At 39.3% G+C, this 13,354-nt stretch overlaps 1 protein-coding gene across 2 annotated transcripts in view; it reads left to right on the top strand.

Annotated features, from left to right (window-relative positions):
* The window catches only part of dnah5 (dynein, axonemal, heavy chain 5), a 128,434-nt gene that overhangs the window by 66,931 nt on the left and 48,149 nt on the right, over nt 1-13,354 (top strand). For both annotated transcript variants that reach the window (XM_080895545.1, XM_080895544.1), the window contains 9 exons: nt 161-299; nt 778-892; nt 1,213-1,403; nt 2,696-2,817; nt 7,354-7,503; nt 8,634-8,879; nt 9,035-9,254; nt 10,261-10,466; nt 10,700-10,903. In XM_080895545.1, the coding sequence (XP_080751671.1) occupies nt 161-299; nt 778-892; nt 1,213-1,403; nt 2,696-2,817; nt 7,354-7,503; nt 8,634-8,879; nt 9,035-9,254; nt 10,261-10,466; nt 10,700-10,903 (1,593 nt within the window). The remainder of the gene's footprint in view (nt 1-160; nt 300-777; nt 893-1,212; nt 1,404-2,695; nt 2,818-7,353; nt 7,504-8,633; nt 8,880-9,034; nt 9,255-10,260; nt 10,467-10,699; nt 10,904-13,354) is intronic.

Below are 13,354 nucleotides of genomic sequence, written 5' to 3'. Positions count from 1 at the left end.
GCATGGGTGAGGTTGGGGCCAAGTTTTGTGCATTCTCGTTTTTTAATTAAAACTAGAAGTAGTTTGCAGCCTTCTTTTTCTTTTTCTCTTTTGCTTTATAAGATATAAATTGTGAAAAATAATCGTTTTTAAAAAAAAAAATTGTTTGTGTGTTTTTTAGGGTTCCTTGGTTGATGATGAGAGTCTGATTCTTGTCCTTAGCAACACGAAGTGTACGGCTGAAGAAGTCACTCAGAAGTTACAGATTGCCGCAGAGACTGAGATCCAGATCAACGCAGCCAGAGAGGAGTACCGGCCAGGTAAGTGAAAATGAAAATGATTTAAAAACAAAGTTCCCTCTTTTTTTGTGTGTTTTTCTAAGTAAGCCTGCAAAGTGTCAGTCAGCCTTCAGTTACACAAATGTGAGACATATTGGTTTTAATTTAAAAAATACAGGCTACAGTTAGTGGGGATAGGTTAATTGGTTAATCCAAATTGCCCATAGGTGTGAATGTGCGAGTGAATGTGAGTGCGAATGGTTGTCTGTCTCTGTGTGTTGGCCCTGCGACAGACTGGCGACCTGTCCAGGGTGTACCCCGCCTTTCGCCCTATGACAGCTGGGATAGGCTCCAGCGCCCCCCGCGACCCTGAACAGGATAAGCGGACGCGAATGGATGGATGGATGGAGGCTACAGTTAACAGAACATTCTTTCAAAAACCTGTTTAAAAATGTCCTCATGAACGATATTACTTGTTTTGTTGGAGTTTGTGCTTTTGTGTTTCCCTGTGTGATTCCAGTGGCCACCAGGGGCAGCATCCTGTACTTCCTGATTACAGAGATGAGTATGGTGAATGTCATGTATCAGACGTCTCTTAGACAGTTCCTGGGACTTTTTGACCTTTCTCTGGCCAGGTGAGGATACGCTGATATTTACCATTTCCTGCTTAATGAATTGGTTTGCCCATAGTAATTTGTTGTGTGTTTATATGTATATTGGAAAGTCTTTGCAAACTTCAAATCAAGGAACTATTGTGCATTTAAACCACCATACCTTTCTAATGTAAAAACCTGCAAGTTATTACTTCATGAAGTTGTGCAATCATTACTAGTAGTTTATATTTGATTTTAGAGAAGTTCTCACTCTTACTACTGGCAAGTATAATTTTATGACATAGCAACAGAATCTTCAAGTTGCTATGTTATTTAGAAGACCTGTTTATTTCCCTGAAAAGGTCTTCTAAAAGCCCTATCACAAGTAAACGGATCGCCAACATCATAGAGTTCATGACCTTTGAAGTTTATAAGTACGCAGCACGGGGCCTGTATGAGGACCACAAGTTTCTTTTCACTTTGCTGATGACGCTGAAGATAGACATGCAGAGCAACAAGGTCAAACACGAGGAGTTCCTCACACTCATCAAAGGTAAGAGGCAGATGCAAACACTGAAGGTTTTGTTTGTACGGGTAAATTGTTGTTTTTGTGAGCACATGCAACCATGGGTTAGTTTGAATATTTGGAACGTTTCAGTGGGGTCATAACTCATGTTGATTACTGGCATTTAGATGTGCATAAGTATTCTTTATTTATTAAGTATTTAACTGCATATTACAAATATAAAGAATAGAATTTTCGTTACATGAAATAACATCAAACAATGCAACAATATTTCTATGATCTACTAAAATACGCCAAATGAAATCTATTCAGTAACGCAGGAAAACAAATAAAAGATAAAAATGCTAAGACCCAAAATTATGAGTTTCAACACATCTGCTCTGAGCTATGAAAAAACATGGCTTGTATTGACAAAGATTCTTAGTACTAAGAATTTAACAACATCCCACCGTTGCAACAAGTGAGTTTGGGAAATTTCTTCACTCCTAGATATTCCACCATCAGCTAAACTACAAAGTGTTAGACCATGTAAAGTTACAGGGCGGGATCACTGAATACTGAGACACATAGTGCATGAAGGCTGCCAGTGCTGTGCTGACTCACAAATTGTCCAGAACCAAAGATTCTACAGCTAACGAATAGATCATTTAGCTAACAACACTCTACTTCCTGTTTGATCGATCACATGGTTGTAAACATGATTATGATATTTCTTACGGCTTGTTAGAATGAACAGACAGATTTTCTGAAACATATTCATCTGGACAAAAACTGTTTTTCCCTACTTTTTCTTAAGATTTATTTTAAAACACCATTTTGAAATAAAAATGAAAATACAAGGGTTTCTGTAAAGCTATCATTCACATCAAAACAGCCTGAAGGTTTGTTAAAATTGCCATCTGTTTCTGCTGTTTGTTATTCTTTTCTTTAACCATATTTATTGTTTATTTCAAGGAGTAGACAGGTTTTAAACCTCATGACAGAAACTATGCAGAATTTGAACATATTGACACTGTAGCAGTTCACTGAATATGATATGGAGTGCTCCTCACTGTGGGGATAAAACCCAGCAATGGCAACTGGCAGAACCAGAACAGCCACAGTCTGGTGCACGCACGCAGCTTCACCATCTGTCAGCTCCGGCCTGATAAACAACAAATTACAATTCTGATGACTTTTTCTGTGTTTTTGAAGATTGGGTTTACATTTTTACATTTGTTATGTATTTTGGGAGTTTAAAATTGAATTTTTTGCATTGGATCCTCCAGTTATACTTGCAGGTGTCTATATCTGTAATTGTTCATGTTCATATTATTCAGGAGGTGCATCCTTGGATCTGAAGGCTTGCCCCCAGAAACCAGCTAAATGGATCCTTGACATGACCTGGCTAAATCTTGTAGAGCTCAGCAAACTTTGGCAGTTCGCTGATATACTGGATCAGGTACAACATACACTTGATCAATTTAGACATGCCTTGACAGCTGTATGATAGTGTCCTTTAGCCTACAGAAAGTCTACCCACTTGGACTTTTATCTTTTAAGTCTTCAGATAGCAGTTCTAATCTATCACATACACACCTGCACACTCACACACTCACATACACAGCAGTTGTCTCAAGGTGCTTATTAAATACTTTTCACAGCTCTTCTTTGCTCTAGTAAGCATGTCAATATCAGTCTCATCATGGCTCACTTCATTTCCCTCTTGTACATAGACACACACTCATCATGATGGACTGTCACTCACACTTAAATACACACACCCTTGTGGATGAATGACAGCACTGTGGTCCCCGTGGAGTCAAAACTCAGTGCTCTGTGAAATGAGCTTAGTTGGAGAAACTTCCAGTCAAATACTTTTGGCTGAGCATGTGTGCATACTCAAACTGTGTGTGTGTGTGTGTGTGTGTGTGTGTGTGTGTGTGTGTGTGTGTGTGTGTGTGTGTGTGTGTGTGTGTGCACTTGGAAATAGACATTTGGTTTTTTTAAGCATGAATCACAGGGATAGTTGGATTAGCATTTCAGATGCAGGTCTTAAAATTGTAACACACTCTGCTGAAGAGTAATTAACAGTAATTACTGATAAAACAAAGCACTAAACCCCTAAAATACTTTAATGCTTTCAGGGCTAATAGACAAACATAAGCAACTCTCAGTTTAATGTTAAGTAGCAGCAGGTAGCTTTCTGACTGCAGTAAGTAGTTGTTAAAGGGCATACTCTTTTTCAAGATTACACACATGCCTAAATATGAGCAATATTTTAAAGGTACATTTTTATTGAGATTTAGAAGCAGGGCTTGCTTTATCCCTTTGAAGTGACTTGATTTCTTAAAGAAACTAGTTGTTAAGATGTTGTTAATACAGCTTTATTAGGAAACCTGCCTAATTTTTTCTAATTTTGTTCGATTACACACAGTTATCCATGGCATTGCTGTTGTTACTAAAGATAAAAACATGCGTGTTTAAGGTGATTTATGATTCTGACTTGACCACCATATGTGTCGGTGCCTGAAGTTTTTGCAATGGTGATAGTTTATAATTTGGGCCTAAATAAGCAGTTTTCCAAGAACAACATCCACCCACAGGTGGGGAACGTTTTTGCTAGATGTTATTGGATTAGCCCTGGACTGAAGCTGGACTGGTTGAGGTCCCCCTGGATGTTGTAGCTGTGTAGCAAATTAAAGTGAAACGCTCTGGATTAGAGAGGTGGTGAAAAAAAAAAAGACAAGGAGGAGGTGGTGGACTTTCTAACTGTTCTGCTTTTAGCAAAGTGACATTGAAGTTGGCTTTGTGTATTTCTTCATAAGATACACACCAATGGTATAAGCGAATGGGCTAGTTTTCTTGCAGTATTATTGTGACGACAGGTCTGACTTTCGATGTTATTCAGAAGTTTAAGTTATTCAACAGAAGTTTTGAGGTTTAGTCAAGCATTTAGTGATGATGTTTGAAAATGTTCAGTTATCTTCTTCTACGTCTTGACTTTGTACACACTTTCTTTTCATCGCTGTAGCCAGGGTGATACTACAATTTTAATTATAATTTATTTGTCACTATTAACAGGATACATAACACAGGCTTTTAAGGTTTCTGTCATTAAATTACTTCTTAAATTCCTTGCTTGATCTAAGTGTCTCATCTAATTATAGACCATATTGCAACCATCTTATTTCAAAAAATTATCCACTTCCTCTGTTTTAAGATAAATAAAACGTTCCTTTTTTATAAAGCCTATAGTTAGCAATAAAAATAAACCTTAATTAAAATCAAATTGAATTGGATTAAACTGAATTTTTGCTTCCTTTATGTTTTTGTTCCAAGAAAAAAAATGGAAAACTGCCTATTTCACCTGTTATGTAAAAGTGAGCCTTTAGAAGAGTAACACTTGCCCTCAGTCTCAAATTATCGAATCTCCGATAAATTTGGAGCAAAAACAGTCTTTACTTGTTAATGTGTTAAGTGAATTTCAGTCTGGCATTAGAACGGGGCACAGTACAATTACTACTGCTTCAGAAATGATCTTGTGGATTGAACTGTAGACAGTAATTTGGGCTGCCAAAAAGGGCATCTAAGAACTAAGTCATGTTTTGCTTGGGGATCAAATACCGTATTTCCCGGACTACAAAGCGCACCTGTATATTGGCCGCACAAGCTAAAATCAGGGGAAAATCCTGTTTTGTACATACATTAGCTGCACCTGACCAAAAGCCGCAGGTGTTTCAATGTTGACTTATCATATGTAAGAGAATATGCACAAAGGGAATTGTCAGGAAAGAGATGGCTGTTTGGAGACATCACTTTTATTAATATTTTGAAAAACAAGTTATGGGTACATATTTGCATAACTTTTTAGGTATATGTACAAGTAGCGGTAATTACAAGTACGAAACATGTACTGTGCTTCATAAATGAGTAACAAATGTAGTACATAACAATAACCTACAGCACACCAGAAAAATAGATTCGGACTACCTTTTAGGCTCAGGTGCAGTGACACGGCTTTAACAAGAAGAAAAGTCAGTCATTCCCACCATCTTCCCCAGTGTCGGATACAAACAGGCTCATGATGGCTTCGTCATCCACTCTTCTTCTCTCCTTCGTTGTCACTTTCAAAACCAAAGAAATCCTCGTTGTCAGTGTCAGAGTCGAACACCCTCAGAAGGGCCGTGGCGGTGTCCTCCTCTCCATCATGCAGCAGTCCAGCCCTTTGAAATCCGTTGGTGATCGTGGATGTTTTCACACTTTTCCACGCTGTCAGAATCCACCGGTGGAGTTGAGCATAACTTGCTTTTCGCAAGTTTATGGCCGCTTGTCATCCACGCCTCCCGCTGAACGTGTAGCGCTACTTTGAAGTTTGTTTTTCGCGCTACTTGTACGGCACTATGTTGCCTGGCGGATGGACATGTGACCAACATACTACTCTTGAACCCCGATGTGTGTCCGATCACATGCCCTTCCGCCAGGCAACGTAGTGCCGTACAATAGCGGAACAAATAAAACAAATCGTCTTACGATATGACAAAAATCATGGACAATCCATAGAAAAGCCGCACCTGACTAAAAGCCGCAGGGTTCAAAGCTTGTGCAAAAAGTAGCGGCTTATAGCCCGACAATTACGGTACTTATTTCTCACAATGATAGGTGAATCAATTTGTAACTTTTATGTAATGTGTTTCTTCTGGATTTTTGGTTGATGTTCTGTCTTTCTAAATTGAAATGAAACAACCATTAAAAATAGAGACTGTTTTTCATTTCATTGGAAGTGAAACTTACAAATTGGCAACTTACAAATTCAGCAGGGGATCAAATAATTGGTCCCTCCACTATGTATGTGTTACCTTATGACTGACTGCTAAACTGTCTTGGGTATATCCTCAATTTTTTTTTTCTAAATTTGATCCTAAAGTATGTGAGAGTTTAAAGCTATATTGATGAGCTGTATCCACTGTTATACAGTTAAAAGGTTATTGCCGTGCCATTGCCATGCCACTTCTGCTAGTCTAGTTTCCTTTGTGCTTCGTTGTGATAAACATAACAATATTAGCACAATCTGTTGGCATATTTTGTGCTATCACACATGCAGATCGCATCTTGGAAGCACATGGTGTTTACAGCAGTGTCAATTCATGGCCTCCTGTTATTGCATAATCATCTAGTTAGGTCACGCATTACATGTTGTGTCTGTCTGTGCTCGTTATAAAATGAAGTGCCATAAATAAGACTTCTTCCATGCATGAGACCTCAGCTATATTGTCATGAATTGCTGTGTGAAGCAGGCAGGATAGGACAGAAATGCAGACTCACACTCAGAACAGCTTTATTGCTGGACGCCAGGAATACAAAACTTATTAAACTGGGAATACACATGAACTACACAGGCAGGCAGAGCATACAGCGGGGAAATGAGGGAGATCACGACACAGGACAGAGGGAGACGCAGACATAAATACACACCAGGGCAAACGAGGGAACAAACTACTGGAGGGGACCCAGCCGAACGTGATCTAACTAACGAGACACGGGGACACAAAACTGAACATGATGCACACCAGACAGAAGACTATCAAAGTAAACCAGGAATCACTAAGACAGAGACCAAGTCACACAACTTGACACGGGAGCTGGGAGGAAAGAAAATTCAGGGAGATGAGACGGACCAGGGAGATAACGGGAGGAGACAACGAGGGGGACACAGAAACAGTTAAGGGAGACGAGACACAGAGAGAGAGCGAGGGAGTGCACATAGTCAAACAGGGTACATTTCATCCTTCTTTTGTCTTTTTTTGTTGTTACTTATTAGCTTTCTTTTGTTGGCCACTTTGAAGATCACTTTGTGTCTAAATATGTTTGAAGTGTTCACAGTATTCTTTTATCTTTTCTGCAGATTTTGATGTGCTGTAATGCAGTTAAAGTTTTGCCCTGTTTTATATTTGTTTCCCACGTCAGAGCTTTTTGTCACAGATAAGTCTTCTTACAGATAAGTCGTAACGAGAAACAGTGGAAGGCTTGGTTTGACAAGGAGGCCCCAGAGGAGGAAGTAGTCCCAAACTCCTATGACCAGTCTCTTGACTGTTTTAGACGGCTGCTCCTCATACGCTGCTGGTGTCCTGACAGGACCATCGCACAGGTAAGGAGAGACATGTTTATGCATGGCTATAGAGGACAGATACAATGATTAAATTCAGTTTTCTTTATATAATGCCAATTCAAAACAAAAAGTTCCTTGGAACATTAATATTGTAATAACTGTTATAAGTTCCCCTGTGAACAAGCCTTTGGTGACGGTGCTCCAGAATTAATGATCGGGTCCTTGGCAGAAGCTGGTTTAGGTTCAGAAAGGGAGGCCATCTACTGCGACTGGTGAGGGGTAAAGAGGAGAGAGAAAAGGAGAACATAGAGAGACCAAGGACAAAACATAAACTACAGGAGTGAGAAGGGAAATATTAACAGTATGAATATCGCAGTGTAAACTTTAAAAGCATCAGAAGAGTCTAACCAGCCTATAGCAGCATAGGATGGCTAAGGGTCACCCAATCCATTTTCTTTAATTAGAAAGCCAAACATTGGTTGTCTGGTCTGTTTTTTGGTCATGCTTTTGCCTACTTTATAATATACAACACAACAAGTAGAACAGGCAATGTAAATCTACTTTTCTCATTTCTATCATAGTGCATTTTCAATAGTATACTGTAGACTGCAATTAAAATTAATAATTACCACTAAAGAAAGAGAAAAGGCTTAAAGTTGCTAATCTGAGAGTTAATGGCTTAAAGCTTGGGAAGCGATACCTCCTGACTTAAAAATACAGCTACATAAATGAGACACGGACCACAAAACAAGAATGTATAATCTCTTAATCTTCACTGAAAGCTGCTTGGTCAAAGCTCTTCTTGAGATAAGAAGCAGCTTGTGTAACTTGTTGTTATACAGCTTTCACCCTCCAGCCTGCTGTGCCTGAATATTTACAGTGGCTAAAAGATATTCAGTTTTACTGATGGATAACTTTCTGGCCCACTGAAGACAAGCCTGGAGTCCAATTTATTTAGTTAAACTCACAGTCCAGTCCACAGTTGCCCTAGCCTTAAGGGTAAAAAGAGTTAGCCAGTAAAGAAAATGCTTTGAAGAATTATCTCAGTTCTCAGCTTTCTAGAAAGTAAATTTATTCCAATATATACTATTGGACTACTTTGCTCAACTCTTTGCATTACAAAGCATTTAAAAAATTACATCTGCTTTGCATCATATTCTTTCCTTTAGGCCCGTAAATACATAATGGACGCAGTAGGGGAGAAATACACTGAAGGGGTGATTCTTGATTTAGAGAAGATGTGGGAGGAGTCGGACCCACGAACACCTCTCATCTGCTTCCTTTCAATGGGCTCAGATCCAACTGACTCCATTATAGCACTCGGGAAGAAGCTGAAAATCGAGACCCGTTATGTATCCATGGGTCAAGGACAAGAGGTCCACGCACGCAAGCTTCTGCAGCAAACTATGGCTAATGTGAGTGGTGAGATATTACTGCTGTTTTAGCAATACAGATGTTCTGTCTCTAAAAATGTGGTTTGGAATTTATAGAAATTATTTAGGGTTTTCTTGAACTCCTCATTTATAGTCTTCGTCATGGATGATAGGCATACTACTGTGTTTGTCCCCAGGGTGGCTGGGCCTTACTCCAGAATTGCCACCTGGGTTTGGACTTCATGGATGAGCTCATGGACACTGTGACAGAGACAGACTTTGTCAACGACAGCTTCCGCCTTTGGATGACCACTGAGGTCCACAGACACTTTCCCATCACACTTCTCCAGATGTCCATCAAGTTCACCAATGAACCACCACAGGGCCTCAAGGCAGGGCTTAAGAGGACATATGGCGGTAGGTTTGGCTCACTTAAGCTCACATTAAAGAAGTCCAGAAATACTAGCCAGTTTAATAGATCCAATTTATCTATGTGATAAAGAAAGAGGACCTAAGAGAATGAAATATATTCCAATATTGATGTGTACATTTGGAGATGCAGATATACAAAACACCTCTACTTCGTGATATCCATGATAGGAATAAGTAAGTGAATAAAAAGATGGAAATGTGGGAGAAACACCTGTTTGATGCTATATTTATTGTATTCCGGATTTTGTTTTTTACCCATGTTACCCAAGGTTAGTAAAATTTTAAACAAGTCTGAGTTATCTAGTCTGTGTTTTGGTCCAAAACAAGGGTGAAGAAAGAAAAGAATCTTTAAAATGTAGAAACCAGCTGTCTTTTCCTGGCTCAGATGACATGGTTCCTGGAGGGGAATTGAGATCGTATCTACAGCTTGAATTTTTTTTTTATTTTTTTTTTTATAGAAAACAAGCAGAAAAAAAAAACAAAGCAACATACTAAACATAACACCATCGCATTAATCTAGCTAAGTGTAAACAGCCGTAAATACTAAATATTCAATGTTGTTGTGCAGCACGCAGGACAGATGTGCGTCGAAGTAGCAGCCAAGAAAGGTGTAATTTGGGTCTACGAGCAGTGAACACCCGTGTGCATACCTGTGTGGATCCGCGCGCTTGCATTCCAAAGGTTTCTCCATGTAATGATCTGCTAGGGAATTCTGATTTCGATTAGTAATTGCAGTTTGGTATTATATCAGAAAGAAGGTATTATTTTGACTGACATATTCAGTTCACTATCTTTTCTCCCACATTTACGCAACAAATCCTAACTGTTCGCTAAAAAGGAAATCTGTGTGTGCATGTTTGTGCAATGCTTGGTTTTAGAAGTAACTGACTTTATTCAGTTATGGATTATTTCAATACATTTCTGTAGATGTTACACTTAGCCTCCTTTTGGGCATGCAGTACATCTTTTTGACCTGCATGTCCCTGACCAGGTATAAACCAGGACCTTTTGGATGTCAGTAACATGGCGCAGTGGAGGCCGATGCTGTATGCAGTAGCCTTTCTTCACAGCACAGTTCAGGAGAGAAGGAAATATGGCCCCCTGGGATGGAATATTCCCTATGAGTTCAACCAGGCTGATTTTAATGCCACTGTCCAGTTTGTTCAAAACCATCTTGATGACATGGATATTAAGAAGGTAGGTAGAGTAATGCTTATTATTCTGTGTGATTAGGACTCTTGACCATAAAAAAATGTTAAAAGGGTTGAGATTTAAAGAAAGGATATTGTAAATACTTATCAACAACAGCCATCTGCTGGGAGTTTTAGAGCTTTCTGACTGTGTATGTATTCAGTCTGCTCACAAATTATATTGCACATTCATGAACAATTTTTTTGTCATCCTTTATCACTGTTTTATCATCTCCTTAGGGTGTGTCCTGGAACACAGTTCGATACATGATTGGAGAGATTCAATACGGTGGTCGTGTGACCGACGACTATGACAAGCGCCTCCTCAACACCTTTGCCAAGGTGTGGTTCAGTGAGGAAATGTTTGGACCTGCATTTAGCTTCTACAAGGGCTACAGCATCCCAAAGTGCTCCAGTGTTGACCAGTATCTAACATACATTCAGGTCAGTCTCTAAAAATAAGACATTTCTTAGTGCAACGTGTCTGCCAGAACTCCCACTGTGTCAGTGACTGAAAATTCATCTGTTTCCAGACTATTTCTCTTTTTTTCTCACTCAAAGTTAAGTTCTGTGATATACAGTGTTGGGTAAGTTACTTTAAATGAGTAACTTAGTTACATTACTAGTTACTTCTATCAAAAGTAACTCAGTTACTTCAAGTTACTCGTTACTTTCAGAGTAACTAGTTACTAGGGAAAGTAACTTTGGTTTTACTCAGAATTCTCTTGTTAATGTGTTGCTTCCGTAACTGGATACCCAGCAAGATTCTTCTTCTAGCTTGCTTACTTACCACAAGTGCACTGTGCCACCTACCAATAGAAAGGAAAAAATAATGTGCACATTTCCACGAGAGGAATCCCACGCCTGATTCTATCCTAGCCTGCTTTTTACATCCAACACAAAAACTGCAGTCGTGGTGCTTTCGATTGTACTCAGAACTCGGAAATTCTGCCTTCTGAATAGGAAGATGTAGGTAACACCAGACTGCAGATGAGCTGCATACAGGGCTGGACTGGGACAAAAAAATGGTCCCGGGCATTATAGGAAAAATCATAAAGCCTTTGAATGAAAATAAATACTGTTGTGACAGTGATGTACACTGTTCTGATGGTATATATGTATCAATCTATCAATTGTTTGTTGTAAGACTCAGATAATTATTTTTTTAAAAGTGAGACATTTTAAATGAGAATAAGAAAGTATTTCCTTGTGCCCCCCTTTCCCTTTTAATTCCCTACATGGACCCCTGGCAACACTTTGCTAGACCCGCCCCTGCACAGTTACCAGCTGTCAGCTGCTTAGAAAAGGATCCTGGTGTTATTTGTCTCTCAGAAACAGTTCATAACTTCCCTTCAACTCATTCATGTTAACTAAAAGGTAAACCTGTTTCTCCATCACAGCTCTGATGATTCAGTAAGGACATCTCCTGGTTTCATCTTCATGTTTCCCACTCACCACATATCCAAACCGACATCATGACCAGCAGCTTTACAGCTGTGGCTCCAGCAAACATCAGCTGATACTAGAAATTAATATTAAATAAATTCTAACAACAGCTGATCAAGCTTAAAAGTGCTGCTGTTGTTTACCGCGACATCCGTTGCTTTCCTCTTTCTGCCGCAAAGTGGGCGATAAATAAACAAGAGAGAAAAGCCGATCAGCTGATCATTGATCAGTTTCATGATTGAAGTAGAAACAGGAGAGGGAGGGTGAGAGGATGAGAGAAGAAGAGGCAGCTGTGCAGCGTAAACACAGAATAACTCCAGCTTTGTGTCTTTTTCATTGTAGCTGAAGTCCGGGACAAACTGTTCCTTTTCACCTCAATAAGAAACGCGTAATATTTTCTCTGAATACCAGACGATTCTGTTTTTTACGGGACGGTTGGCAACTCTAATAATTAACCTTATGAACAAAATAAAGTTCAACATCAGTAACATAGCACCCACCCAGCTGTATAGAAACTCCGTCATGCTAGCTAGCACGCAGTACAAAAAAGTCAGAATAACGAAAATAAACTCCACCTAAACTTGGTTCATATCTGACCCAGATGGACTGCAGGTTATAACTTCTTACCTGAAGTTCAGTTCACCTGACACTGGGACCGGCGGCCGCTTCGGGTCTCTCCTCTTGCCTCCCTTTCTCTCATCCACCTGCTGGCTTCCACCACTTGCTAATGTTATTGAATCTGTGGAAGCTCCGCGATAGCCACCACACGAAGTAACGAATAACGAGCCTATCTAAATCCCAGTAACGAGTAACGCGTTCCTGGTTTTGGCATAATAACTAGTTACCGTGCTCGTTACCACAATAATAACGTAGTTACTGTAATGCGTTACTTAATAACGCGTTAGTCCCAACACTGGTGATATATTTATTGTTTAGCGGGGTGTCATTTATTTATTTATTTATTTGTTGTTGCTTTCTTGTGATGTGCTCTTGTTACATCCAAAATGCACTCTATGTGAGATTTCACAGATTATATATATGAGTTATTAGTGTGCTTAACTTGTAGGTGTGTGTGTGTCTAGGGGCAGTTCCTGAGCTTGTTTCATTAAAGGTAGTTTCATTATGATGGATGCTTATGGCTGTCAGGCTCAGCAGGCCCATTGTATTTGTGCTGCTTCTTAAACTGAGAATGACAACACAGCCTTAGAAAACTCATGCACAAACCTATACATATGCATTCAACGGCATGCACATATAGCACATTAAATCTGTAAATGTTGGGCAATTTCAATTTTTTTTACATATTTTACTTCTGTATGCTGCCAAGACTTGATGTTAAATGAAAGTTTCCACTCGTAGCTTTTATTAAAGATGTTAAACAGAAGTCTTGCATCATCTGTTCATGAATTGAAGCCCTTTTAGTACCCAGTTATGAATTGGACAAAGTTG

This window comes from Rhamphochromis sp. 'chilingali' (assembly GCF_963969265.1).
Source record: "Rhamphochromis sp. 'chilingali' genome assembly, chromosome: 11".
NCBI lineage: Eukaryota > Metazoa > Chordata > Actinopteri > Cichliformes > Cichlidae > Rhamphochromis > Rhamphochromis sp. 'chilingali'.
Note: the sequence above shows the minus strand (reverse complement) of the source record. Positions and strands in the feature narration are given on the sequence as shown.